The sequence below is a fragment of the Filicampus tigris genome, chromosome 2 (genome assembly GCF_054856515.1).
Source record: "Filicampus tigris isolate MCC_2025a chromosome 2, RoL_Ftig_1.0, whole genome shotgun sequence".
In the NCBI taxonomy this organism is placed as follows: domain Eukaryota; kingdom Metazoa; phylum Chordata; class Actinopteri; order Syngnathiformes; family Syngnathidae; genus Filicampus; species Filicampus tigris.
In genome coordinates, this window is record NC_141218.1 from 13,763,224 (window position 1) to 13,777,725 (window position 14,502).

Below are 14,502 nucleotides of genomic sequence, written 5' to 3' on the forward strand. Positions count from 1 at the left end.
AGTTTTAAATGTACGTGTTTATTCACTTGGGTGTCAGTGATATAGCCAATAACACAGATGTCAACAGTTTGTTATTGTGCGGATGCTGACAAAGATAATTCTGAGAAATCTATTGAACACGTGCTATGGTGTGTGTATAGTACAGCGGGGGGGGGGGGGGGGGGGGGGGGGTCTTGCACACTTCTACAACCTCCCAAAAGATAAAATGTCTGCATGACATTTGTAGTAGAGATTACAAAAAGGAGGGGTGGTTAATCAAAGGCATTCTTATTTGAAATGAGTTTGAATGTGGTTGGCTCTTTTTGAATGCAGCCACAGCCCATTACAATAGGGTGCGCATATACTTTTGCAACCACATTCCAGCTAATTTTTTTTCTCAATTGAGCTGCACACATTGTCACAAAGGTGGGATTTTAAAAACGATTGAGCTTGGTCCATCTTTATATATCACAAAAAAATTCTACAGGGGTGTGTAGACTATAGCCACTCTTAGGAATTTATAGCATAGTGGACAATACTGCATAATGTACCAAAAATGCATCCTACACCAATGGGGTGTTGAAATACATTGAAAATGTTTCAAAAGTGTTTTAATACGTCTAAGTGTGCTTAAAGTGCGTGGGAGGAGAATTTTAATAAATAGTTTTCAAAACTTATTCTCTCACTATATTGGGTATGGAACATATTTCCAGTGACAAATTTAGTTTTGTTTTTTTATGTATATTATATATCTAATATATTATGTAAAAGTATCAAATTATAAGTACTGTATATAATACAAACATTTAATTATGAAATACTTTACCATATTCTCTATTTTACATCAAGACAATTTGTTGAATAGTGTCTCAAGATCTAAAACATAATTTAAGTAATTGTAAATACTTTCATTTTCACATTAGGCCTCATTTGGGTCAATTGCCTCGCAAAGGTTTGTCAAAGTAGGCTACTACCCCAAGAATTTGTCCAAAATGGCTGCTTCAAACCAAAATGGCTGATGTCCCCTTTAGTTTGAGACTTTTTCCAGAGTGTCCTATTGAGACGTCCACCCAAATTATTGTGGATTGGTGAAACTGGCATTAGATGATTTTTGCAAAATTTCCAAGGGTCCTCAAAATGATTTGGGCGGCAAGATCTGCTCACAGACGAAATTTTTTTTTTTTTAACATCGACCATCCGTCTCATATTCCCGCTTCTGACTGAGGCTCATTTGGATAAATTTAAAAGTTAATTAAAAATAAAGCCTTGGAATTTGCCCCAATTCTTTGCTTAAAACTAAAATGGCTGACTTTCAACACATTTTATTTCAGTGGTTCAATTGTGGGGTCCTTAGGACTTGTGTATCCCATCATGATTGACATCCCCAATTTTTTTTTTTCAATTTCAAAATGTTACCACTTCATTATTTTATTACGGAGTCAATGAGTGTATAGACTGGAGCTTAATATATTCACAGTCAGACCTCTGTGTAAATATTGACAGCTGGTTTTCTCCACAGAATTGATGCGAGCGCGTGAGAATTCCCATGTTAATTGGAGAGATTTGTTGACGTTTATTTGTCAGAAGCTGATGCAAAACATTTCACTTTCTGGCAGTGTCTCAAAAAGTGCAGTTCTGCGTATATGCACAAACTGTGTATTCACACACAAATCACATATTGGAGATGGCTGTCAACAAGGAGCCCGCCAATACCACGCATGATGCCAGGGAGAAGATTAGGCAGTTCACCAACCCCTGAAAATAAGAGAACAAAAACAACAAAGGAGCATAGTGAACACCTTCAACATGGTGGGGCCAAAGTGACGTCATTTGTAAATTTGAAGGAAGAAAGGAGGGAACAAGGATGACGTGGGGAGGAAACAAAGCATAGTATGGAAGGAAGGGATAAAACAAAGTGGGATTACAAGAAGGAAAGAAGGACGCAAGAAATTAAGGCAGAAGATCGACTGTTGGATGGTAAGCTAAAATCTACGAAAAGGACGAAAGAAATAAGGAAGGAAACGAGCACAGGTGGGTATTTTACTAAAACTTGACGGTCCGTTTATCACCATCTGTCTGTAGCCTAGGGACCCTTCCGCTGTCCATTTATCCGCCTTTTTTGTCCAGCCGGACCAAATAGAAATCGCCTATCAGTCAGCCCGTCTATCATTTTAAACGGGCCTCCATTGGCTGGACTAAATTCGGCCCCAGTAGCTGTCAAAGACTACATCGAAGGAAGCGAAAATGCACCTACCGCCTATGCGTAGTCCATCTATTTTAAGGTACAAATGCATGCTAGTATACCGTATATAGTAGGGGTGTAACGGTACACGTGGGTGTATTAATACGTTTCGGTATGGCATGTTCGGTTCGGTCCACTTATTAGGACGATCTTATGCACGGGCGCTATTGACTGTTGCACGCGGGAGAGGAAGATGGCGGCACAAGAGGAGCCAGGAGCTAATCATCTAAGCTAAATCATAAATGCATGGATAAATGGCATTATAATGGCATATGCAAACAAACCAGAGCTCGAAGGTCCCCGGTACACTGCAGTCTCCTGTTTGGGAACATTCTAGCTTTCCTTTTAAAATCGCAGATGGAGAAAGGTAAGTGTATAAATGTTTTGTGCCGACATTGCTAAATGAAATTGGCGGCTATGTTGCTGGAAACACCTCTAACATAACGAATATCGGACTTTGAATGTTTCTTAGACGAGGATGCAAGCAGTATTTTTAGCCAAAAACAAAGTCCAACAGCTCTGTTCTTCGTTCTCCGCTGCTTCACTCGCCGTACGATGCATTCATGAACCTCGGAAACGTCACAACTCAGCAAAACACAAACCCGACCACAACACATAACCCAATTCATTACAATATGGTGTTGAACATTCAAAGATTTCAATGCCTAAAAAAAAATGTAAATAATTTTATAAAGACTATAAAGTTACTGTATTTCATGATAAAAAAAAAGAGTTTTAACACAGTTAGCAATAATTGTAACAGTTATTGTATTTTTTTTTTCCATCATAAAGTGTATATGTACTGTAATGACAACTTGTCTTTAACTTGAATACTTAGATGTGTCATAGGCTGTTGCTGCTGAGTGTTTAAAGATTTCAGTGTCTTAATCATTTACAAAATTAAGAGACCTTTGTTAGTGTATTCGCTTTTTTTTTCCCCAAAAAAATGTACATTTACTTGTCATATTTTCAAAATAAAAAAAATCATTTTTTGTTCCGAAAATATACCGAACCAAAATTTCCAAGAAACCGGACTGAAATGTGATTTAGCGTACTGTTACACCCCTAGTCTATAGTATGGAGGAAGGGGGAGGAGGTGAAAATGAAAGGACAAACAGAAAGGAGAAAGGATACGTTCAAGAACACCAGGCTGGTTGTGATGAAAGGAGGCTGCAAGGATGAAAGGAATGAAGGACGGTATGAAAAGAAAGGGAGCAAGTAAGGACCTAAGAAGAAAATAAGGCTACATGACAGGAAGGACAGAGGAAGGATTCATGGATGGAAGGAAGAAAATATTTATTGAAGGAAGGATGGATGAGGGAAAGAAGGATTTGAGAAGGGGTCACAGAAGGCATGAAAGGAAGGAAGTAATGTGAAAAGAAAAACTGATGGTAGGAAGGAAGACTGGAAGGAATAAAGTAAGGATACGAGGGAGGAAGAAATAGAGTGCGTTAAAAGCTTGGGTTCAGCTACAAAAAAAAGGAAGAAAATAGAAATAGAAAAGAGGGAAGGAATCATTGGAGAAGGGAGTCAAGGATGCATTGAAGGAAGGAACGAGCAAGCAAAAAGACTTATGGTAGGAAGGAAGACGAAGGCAAAGATGCAAGCATGGAAGGAAGGAATAATGATACAAAGAAGGGAGGAACTTAAGAGGGGTCAATGGTGTTATGCAAGGAATGAAGGAAACAAGGATTTATGGGATCTATGAAAGGGAGGAGGAAAATCTATCGAAGGAAGTGAGGATAAAAGAAAAAAGAGAAGGAAAGTATGGAAGGGAAGAAACAAGAATCTATGAAAGACAGGAAACATGAATTTATGAAAAGAAGGAACAAAAATAAGGATGCAAGGAAGAGAGGAGGGGGTCAAGGATGTATGAATGAAGTAAAGGGACACAAAGCTCTATAAAAGTAAATAAGGATGGAAAAAAAAAAAAGAGTGGAGAGAGGTGATGTGAAAGGAAGGAGAGGCAACAAAGATGGTATGAAAGAAATGAGGAGGAGGAGGAAGGAAGGCAGGTGGTGACGAAGCATCTTATGAAAGGAAAGATGGCATAATGAAGGAAACAAGGAAGCAGTGGCGTGCAGAGCACACTTTCAAAACAGTCCTACACACATTTAGGCCCACTCTGTATATATTCTACATATAGACAATGTTTTATTTGATTTTTTCTTTTTTTACCTTAATCTCTCTGAACAGCAGGCTTCCCCAGAGTGCTGCAACCAGCCCGTATCCCTGTAGAGGACATTGAGGACAAAAAATAATAAATCAAATAAAAACATTATCAGCAGAGCACAGCGAGGCTAAGCAAAGGGTTTGCTTTTAATCACGCAATTACGAAGGATGCCGGCGTCTGTGGCGCGGGTGAAAGACATTGAACCGAGCCAAGCGAGACTCAGTTCGGGTTGGTTGAGTTTGAGCAAAAACAGGATCCCAGCTTGTGGTGGATTGAGATAGGAATGCTGGACGGCTGGTAGGAGGGCGGAAAGAATGCATTCCAAAATCAACTAATGCAGATAAATAAGCATGCACGCTATTTTTGAGGAGTCTTTTTGAATGGGTGGCTTACCTGGCTGCGGCCTGCCTTCCTCACAGGAAGAAAAAAAACAACAACAAAAAAAACCAAGGTAGATGTGTATACATATACATACACACACGCACTTCATCATCCATTTACATTGTATCCACTGATCAGCGCAAGGATCCAGTGTACAAAATATATATGGCAAAAACCACAAAACTACGAAAAAGGGGGTTGTAATTGCATATAGAGGCCACAAGATGCTGATAAAAGCACCTAAACGACGAGATTACCATCAAGCACCAACACCATGCTTCTAGCAATGATTGTAGCGTCGCTAAATTATTGAAGACAAATCATCATGAGGCTCATCAATAGCATTAGCTAGCATACTAGACTCAACAACATGCTAGCACAAACTGACAGAGTATTGCAGATGGGCAAACTAATGAATATACGCACTAGTTTTTAGAAACAGTAAACCGTAAAGTAGACAACACCGTTGGAAACACTAATTTCGACGCATTCAAGGACCGACCCCTAATAAACGGGACCGATCAAAGGCAGACCAAACAAAAAAAACACCAGCAATTAATTACAACAATGCCAGGATACCACCAGATGCTGCCAAAGGGTACTCACCGCTGACACCATGGGAAAGGTGACCACGGCGCTCAAGTAGTTGTTGGCCAGGGCCCAGCAATACGTCGCCAACGCCCACATCAACCCCGACAACAGGCCTGTAAGCAACAAAACTGACGTCATTTGCTAAATATATTGCAATTAAACGTGTTAACACACGATCTTCAGACTTGGGCAATACGAGCCGGTCTGTGATATATACACAATCATCAAATTGAGTGAATTAAAAAAATAGAAAAACAAAACCTTGAGGCAGGGAGCCACATGCCGTTTCTGATGAAAACAAAACACTGAAATTGCTCCCCCCACCCCCCCCAAAAAAAAATAAAATAAATTACAATTAAAAGGAAAGTTGTGCATCTGAGCACAAAAAAAAGGTCACACAGGAAGTAAGGTGAGCGTGACGCCATGTTGGTAGTTCAGTCTAAACTAATTGGCAGCACTGAAATGGTAATTGTACGTGCACACAGCTAATAAAACAAGATAGCCCAAAAAAAAAAGTGAAACCATCTTGTTCATTTCAATGCCTGGTACCACAAAAGGTTCATCACGTGACCAGCACTTACTGTAGAAAAGAAAATACCGAATGCCTAAAAGCATGGTAAAACGCTCGAGCTATTGATGTAAGGACCGAAGTGATTTTGGTCATTGCAGACAACCATGGAGAATGGCTCAATACCAACTTGTCACCAGTATATTTGTCCAAACAATGCATCTTTAGTTGCATGAGGCATTTCAAATAAACTGAACAAACAAGAGAATATTTAATGTGTACATGACAGATACTTTCAGTAAATAAGGAAAATGCTAATGGGAGTGATTTACAGCCAAGATCTTCTTGAGAAATGCATGTAAAAGATGAGCACCGGGTACTTGGAACTCAAGTGAAAATCCATCCTGCAATTATAGGACTGACCTGGCAGAATAGCTCTGGAGTAGATCCTTGGCCTGCTCTTCATGATGACACAATAGATGGCGAAGTACACCGTGCTGGCCGCAAATATCCCACAACATTCCGCGTAGATATAATCCAGGTCTGCTGGGAGCAAAACAAAACATATTTTTTGAAGCTTTTGAACATATTTGCACACCGTGTCCCATGATATGTACCGTAAACGCTGGCTCCGTGGAACATGCTTTCGCGGCATGACGAACGACCCTTGATGTAGAGCATTGGCGTGAAGGAGAAGCCGTAGAAGATGCCCGACAGCACGGCCAGCAGGCAGCCACTGAAGAAAAAGAGAACTGGACCATGATTAATGGATCCAACATGGCCATCCAAAACTATTATAGGATATGCTTCTTAAACATTTAAAAAAAAAAAAAAAAAAAAAAAAAAAAGGAAAAAATAATAATTTCACAGGCATGTTCATCTTGAACATTTATGTTTGGAAACCATTATAGCAACTGCACAATTTTGAAAATTCAACCCTATAACCAGTTTCACTTAGTGTTATGATATTTGGTGGATGTCTATCATGAGTAAACCCAAGGAAAATTCTCAAAAAGCCGTGGCTGAAAAAACACGGGAAGGTGGGCATTTTGGAACCAGTGCACAATTGTGAAAATTCAGCACCTGCAAGATGAAATTTGTTGACAATGTCTGTCCTAAGTAGATCAACAAAAAGTCTCAAGAATCCATGTTCTAAAAGACAAAGGTGGCCATTATGGTTAAATGTATGATATTTAATTTGTTAACTGTACAATTTGGAAAATTCTGCTCGGACAGGAAGGTGGCCATTTTGGTTCAAAGTGGACATCTTAGGGTCATTTTGGAACTAATAGAGTAACTGCACAATTTTGAAAATTCAACCCTCGTAACCAGTTACAATCAGTTTTCTGAAATTTGGTGGGTCGGTGTATGTAGAACCACAAAAATGTCTGAAGAACCCATGTGCAAAAACACACAGGAAGTCTGCCATTTTGGCTCACTCTCAGGTGATTTTGTGCCATTGCACGGCATCAAAAGATAAACGAGTTCATAAAACCCCAAACTCTAGTAAAGCAACTCCACAAGGTTAAGAGCTTGCTCAAGGATTTCCACAAGTATCCTCTCCACAATAGAAGTGCGTGTGTGTGTGTGGGGGGGGGGGGGGGGGTGTTGTTGAGGGATCGGTTCATCCCTGCTGTCAGCTTATCTATTTTTTTGCTCATATATGAAACATCCTAACATTAAGACAATTAAGAGGCATAGAAGCTTCAACACGTTCATTTCAAACCTTTGACTCGTTTTTCCAGGAACACATTTGCTGACTCTTACACCTTTCGCTAATAGCCACCATGGATAACGAACAGTAAGACCCAGTTTCTGGCCAATTGGTAATTGGGCCCAATTTGAACAATTATTTTTGTTGTCAGCAGTTCAGACTTAAATGACTATGTTGAGTAAGATTACGAGAACAGTAAATTAAGATGGTGCTGTGCACCACCTACTTTATTTACATTGTAGCAAAGTCACCCCAGGCCCAATGTTGCTGCATAAACAAATGCATGCTGGAATAGCCATGTGATATCCAGAGCTCAATTGCTGGTGAGTCTGGAATTATTGTGGGGTGGATACAACAGTGGGTTGACTGAAATTTGTTCCTTATTGGAACAGCAAGCTGTGCAAAAACTACCGGACTGAAAAATTGAACAGTTGAAAATTTGCATTTAACTCATTGGCTGCCATTGACATATGTTTTTTCACAGTCCAGCCATTCAATCCCAGGAGCTTTATTTTTTTTCTTTCAATTTTTTTTCCCCCAAACGTTAGGGTAAAAGAGTGTCTGAAAATGTACGTCTCCCAATTTTGCTTCCTTGGTGTAGGCGCGTGAAAGAAAAGGTACTCAGTATTTCTTAAACTATACTTTGTATCGTGAGGATGCAAATATTGTTATAAATAATGAACATTTAAAGAAACTGCAGCCAATGAGAATATATTTAAACCAATCAAGTGATACATACATATGTTTTACAGAACAAATCTAGCAAGACTATTAGAACCGATATTAAGGGGGGGAAGGCACCACACATGCATCACCTGCTCTGTGATGCATCACTTGGCAATTTGGGGATTTGGTTTAGCAAAATTCCAAATCTGTTGGGTAAAAATTGAATGAGACAACTTTAGCTCACATGAAGCGTCTGCGCTTGGGTCCGACAAAATCGATCCAGAATTTGGACGAAGTCTGGCCGTAGGTGCCAGACGTTGTTCGCTGCAAGACACACATACATATTATACAGACACACATAGATTAGATTAAATAAAACATGTTAGATTCAAAGAGATTAGATAGATTGATCTGATCGATGATAGGGCAGACATTCCAATGAGACGTCGCCGCCGCGGAGGGCTCGCGATCGACTCAAGGTTATCCAGGGTCACCAGACTTGTGCCCCGATCGATTGATCGCCAGACGTGATCGACCAGACCCGATTGATCGATCTATCCTAACTGTGTATTTAAAAAGAAAAACATAAAACCAGGTTTACCCACGATGCCTGTGGGAATGATGCCATGAGCAAAATGTACCAACCCTGTCGATGAGTAACGGAACAATTTCAGGATCGGGATGCAGCTGCACGTCCGTTTTCACAAAGAAAAATATGACGCCACTGGAAGAAAAATCACACTAGTCAGGTCTGGAAGTGCATTATTGCCTTTTTAAATCTGACAAAAATGGCTCCAAGGTAGCTAGGGGCGAACACACAATGGTGCTAGCTAATGCCAACAGTAATTTAAGGGGGGGGGGGGATATTGCACAATCCTCACAGTATTCACATTAGTCTTGATTTTAATTGAACAAGAAACCTGATTTTGAATATTACACCAACACCAAGCCGTTTGTTTGAAATTGTAGCAAAATGTTTTGTTGGGTATAGGGGAATAAGTTAACCTGTTGATTTTTAAGGATATAGGACAATAATCACTGAGAACTCTTCAACCTGGTGTTATGGCAATACAAGACAATAACTGATATTGAAAAATATCCAACAAGTAAACCAAAAACAAACCTTATTTTGTAAAGGTTTCACAATTGTTGGTTTGTCAGTGCCAATTACATGTTGATGTTCAAGAATATACTGTACACCAAGATTATCTTTATCTACGTTTTGGCACAACTAGACAAATTATTTTGAATCATATTCAACTAATTTTAGCAATCTATGGTCCTGATTTCGAAGGATAACAGGACATGATGTAACAGTTCAAAAGGTAAAATTCTCTAAAAATCCAACACATTGCCGGCACAACAAAATCTATTAATTTTCATTTGTCCAAAGTAAATGAAGGTTGCTGAGATTTTACTTTCGATGAACCCTCCATCATTACTCTTCTATTCAATTTAAAGATATTTTATACATGTTGCTGGGTGAAACTAAAATGAATAGTTTACCTGAGAAAACACAATCCTGCACCACAGTAATTCAACATGGGCCGCGAAACATCTTCAGCGGCGACCCCAAACCAACCGAACCTGAGCCATGCGGGAAGACAATCAGATACAGCTTCGTATGAATTCAGAATAAATTAATTCACCTTGAAGTGGCCCAGCCAATTAGCAAACTGGAGGAGCTCCAGATTAAAATCCCCAGGCCGAGACCAATGGCTTTGACGATGGTGACAACCATCATGCTGCCTGAAAATAAGGCACAAGGACAAAATTTCCTTGTTACTTATCCGCAATGATATGAGCAACAAAGCAATTCATCACGACAGATTTAAAAAAAAAAAAAAAGTGTCTGTTTTTTAATCCACACTGTTAGACTTGACTCTCAATAAGGCAGAATGTAAATTATTGATGGACACACTGCACTCCAGTGTGCTCACCTTAGCTTGCCTGCAAAGAAGAGGACAGTCAGAAACAAGTTCATTTTGATTTCCCATCGGTCTAATTTCAAGCACAATGTGTGGCTCACACAGACATGACGTGGGGAAAATCCAAATTAACACGTTCAGGCTGCTAGATTTTAAATTAAAGAATAAAGTTAGCAGGGGAAAAAAAATGTGATGTACAAAATCATATTATGAAGGTAAATTGAATATGACAAGAAAAAAAACAACTGAATGGTCTCAAAAGATTATGTAATACGAGAGGAAATTAATCAGGAGGTCATAATGCTGTCAATTGGTAAAAAGGTGCAATGTTACGTGTAAAAAAAAAAGCTGTTATATATTTGAAAAAGGGCTCAATTCAAGAAATTCACAATACAGAAAAAGTAATATGAGAAGGTCAATACTATAAAATAAGTGACAATGATACAAGAATGAAGTTATGATATGAGAATAAGAAAATATAACGAAAAAGTCAGGTTTTTAATTGTGTTTTCTGTAAAGGTTCACAGGTTATTGGTCATATGGATTTTTTTTTTTTTTTTAAATGATTGATCTTGGCCTCTTTTTTAAATGTCACAAAAATGGGTCATTTAAACGGGTGTGTGGACCTTTTATATCCACTGTTCACTCAGATATATCAATCTCATACCTGTGGCCCAGATGGCACCCCCGAGCATTACAAAAGGATGAAATTTGGGAGAGCGGAGCATCACATCTCCAACCATGGCCGCTGACCAGATGCCTATGCAGTACACCCACTGGAAAAACATTCCTGTCCAAAAGAATACAACAAAAGTCACGGAGGTAATTCGTGCAGACAAACTTCAATACGCGATCCACATGGTTCATACACGCAATTATATTGGAAGACCACAGACCAACTGTACTTTGATTATATAATTTTGACTCAATAGATACTGTTACTACCTTAATTTTTGGTGCATCATTGCTAACAAACTATAATTGATCCGGTAAGAACTAGAGTGGGCTACCTCCATTTTGGTCATTTTTAAGTAAAGTGATGTGAAAGTGTGCAACTTTCAGATTAATTCCGGTCTACAAGAGCAAAAGAGCACCAAACAGCTACAGCTCATTCTGAACGCGGCAGCTCAGGTTCTGACCAGAACAAAGATCAGAATATATCAGTCCAAAAGGCTTTACACTGGTTCTCAGTCAGATGTGGAATCTGTTTGAAAATGATGCTACTGGTCTATAAATCGCTGAATGGTTTAGTTCCTGATTAATTAAAGGAATGCTCATGGAATATAAACCCCAAAGGGCTCTGACGTCTGCTGACTCGGGTCAATTAGTGGAGTCCAGAGTTCAAAGCAAACATGGTGAAGCATTTAGCGGTTATGCTGCATGCATATGGAACAAACTGCCAACAGAAGAGAAGTCAGCCCCAAGTGTAAACGCTTTAAAATCCATGTTAAAAACTATGGGCTTTCCCTATACCTGTGATTGAGGCCTTTCAAAACATTTGTTCCTGCACTGTAATTTATCATCTTTCAAGAAATGTTGATGGATTTGACAGATGTTTGGACTTAGACCAGTATTGCACTCAACAACCATCCCCCCCATTCCGGTTTGTTTGTTTTCAGGCATTGTAGATGACACTGAAGATAATGACAGTCAGTTGTGGATAGAAATGGAAGCAATATGATCTAATATGAATATACAATATGAGCCGAATCCAAAAAAACTGCAAAACTTTGAGAAATCCACAATTTCTGTAAATTGTCATATAAACCACCAAGACATAAAAAAAGTAGAAAAGTATTTTAAACTTTCCAGTCAACTAACCACAGTAGGCTACTATCTCATTCATCTTTTTTAATCAATATCACGCAAAATTGAACAAACGCTTCTCAATGAAGCATGAAAAACGCAAAACCGAGCAAACAATTTACATTTTGGTGTTGGTACAATCAAAAAAAAAAAAAAAAAGACGTTATAAGGGCTCTATACTTTCATCACAATAAACTGTTAATTTGCTCTAAATATAATTAGATAATTTTTAAATATCTTTGTTAATCAAAACCAGCATCCAATAATTTTCCATAAAACATGAGGATTACAAACTGAGCACATAAGCAACATACACCAAACTGTGCATTCTAACAACAAAAATAAGTCTATCCGGAAAATAAAATCATACTTTTTACTGTTTAAACAGCCTGTTTTGTTTTAAGTCTCTTCAACGTCTTTCTAAAATGTTCCATTTCTATCAAAGTGTTGTTCATTAGCTCTTTCATATTTTGTTTCATTGTCCCATATTTACTGTACCGTACTCCAACTGGGGTGACTCATGATCCTTCTCAGATATACAATTCTGATATGGATCCCAGAACTCTTTGGTGTATAGACCCTCACAAAATAAATGTTCTCAGAGTTACAAATACTTACTACTACTTCTAATTAAAAAAAAAAAAAAAAAAATACTCCACATTAAACCTATGATTAAAGATAGATTTTAGCATCCTAAAATGTGTTTATCTCCCTTTACGTATTTTGTCCTTATTCAAACACTAATTTCTTTAGTGTAGTCATTTAATAGAACTTTTTTTTTTTAAAGATAAAATATATTAGACGGGAGGGCACTTCATAAAAATGTATTAGTACGTAAAATGTATTGTATATAAAAAACATTTTTAAACTGCACTGCTGATTGCACAGACATTCTATAGGTATTTAGTCTTAGCGTAGTTGCCATAGTTGGCGATCAAAGATGATCGACCTTCTACATGTGTGCGACTAACATCACTCAGTTGTCACAGATAGTGTATTGACACAGCTGTCATTTCAGTTGTCAGAAGTGACAAAATGGCCGCCCCCTGAGATAACTAAAAACGGATGCATTTCGCTGCTTAAGTCATATTCCACAAACGCAATATTAAATCACAATGCCTCATTTCAACTAATGGGCCTGCATTGAAACATATGCTTGAAAAAAATGGTTGGGTTAACTTCCACTTTAAACAAATATACTTTAAGTAAAATGTGTCATTTTAGAAATATGTACAGTAATCAAACGTGTTGGAATTAATCAATCCCCAAGAAGAAGTTTCTCAGTTTCAAAAGGTTCGGTGACCTCTGACCTAGAATATTGTCTCGTCTTCAAACCTTGTGGCAACAAGAAAACAATTTCTCTTGAGTCACATTGAACAAGCAGACCAAGACCAAACCTTATTTGGTAATTTTAGTTGCAATTTTTGGTGTTTCGATACTAACCTATGTTTTATTGGACGATATGAGGTATCTTCTGCAATACAAGAAATGTGTTGATTTTGAGTCATATCCAACAAGTAGACCCAAATCAAACATTTTCAATTTTTGAAAATATCCCAAAACCATATTGTTTTGCATAATCACAATTATTTGTCTTTTGTACAAGCAAGTGGTTGGGGAAAAAAAAAAGGTTGGATTCCTCATTTTAACACCATAGAGCCCAGCCCTTTGTACAATGTAATTAAACTGGAGATTATAATCAACAGCACTTACCATCTCCCGTCTCTATCCGTTTAACAGGAACAAAACTGCTTCCATAGAGCAGCACAGCAGCCAAATTTGCCATGATTGCGCAGGTGAAACGTGTCATATTCTTGGTAGAGTTAAAAGCTGACATTCCACCTTTTGCTTCAACTTCTTCATCTCCATAGCTACCTTCAAAGGTAAGAACAAAAAGACATTTTCAAAGCAAAGATTTCAAATTTTGCCATCAATTACTTTTTTGGGGTTTTGTTTTTCAAACCTGGTTCCTTTGCTTGTTGGCCATGGCAACAAGCAATCAAAAGTGGGATGACAAGTAAAGCACATTTGGCCACAACCATGTTCCAAAATTCAACGTACTATCCAGGCCGGTCAGATTTGACCGGGGTTCAATTCGACAGGAGGTCAGCGTGGAGGAGTGGGTGCTCGACAGGTGCTGTCAATCAACTAATCACTGTGTGAATAGAGCCAGCAGGGGGCAGCGCTAATTGGATCACGTCACCCCTAGCTGAAGTGTTAATTGATTTTTAATGAAAAAGTCTGCATGCTAGTGGTCTAATTATATTGTCCCAGGGCAGATTGTTAAATAAAACTGGAACCCAAAATTAATTGTGTTATGTGGCGACAGCAGCCGTAATCAAGTTGAACCCGCAAGAATTATGTTACCCAAAAAAGATGTCATGTTATGAGAATGTTCACAGTATTAAGAGGAAAAATGGTGCAACGTTATTATACAATATTTTGCCGGAAAAAAAGACGTTCTATGTTGTAATATAGTGAACAAAAGGAGACTGTTACCAGAATGATGTAACA

At 38.4% G+C, this 14,502-nt stretch overlaps 1 protein-coding gene across 3 annotated transcripts; it reads right to left on the reverse strand.

The window, feature by feature from the left end:
* Positions 1-1,528: 1,528 nt before the first annotated feature.
* On the reverse strand, positions 1,529-14,183 carry tmem144b (transmembrane protein 144b). Of its 3 annotated transcripts, none has more exons than XM_086020499.1 (12): positions 13,952-14,183; positions 13,702-13,863; positions 10,850-10,972; positions 9,904-10,003; positions 9,761-9,841; positions 8,900-8,978; positions 8,499-8,578; positions 6,492-6,610; positions 6,298-6,420; positions 5,382-5,479; positions 4,400-4,453; positions 1,529-1,734 (listed from the first exon to the last, which is right to left on the reverse strand). In XM_086020499.1, exons 1-12 carry the CDS (start codon positions 14,028-14,030, stop codon positions 1,651-1,653), a joined length of 1,182 nt encoding a protein of 393 aa, XP_085876625.1. In that variant the 5' UTR covers positions 14,031-14,183; the 3' UTR covers positions 1,529-1,650. The 3 variants fall into 3 exon arrangements, with proteins under 3 accessions (XP_085876625.1, XP_085876633.1, XP_085876644.1); XM_086020507.1 differs by having other exon boundaries at positions 6,298-6,417; positions 13,952-14,182; XM_086020518.1 differs by having other exon boundaries at positions 13,702-13,859; positions 13,952-14,176.
* Positions 14,184-14,502: the final 319 nt, after the last annotated feature.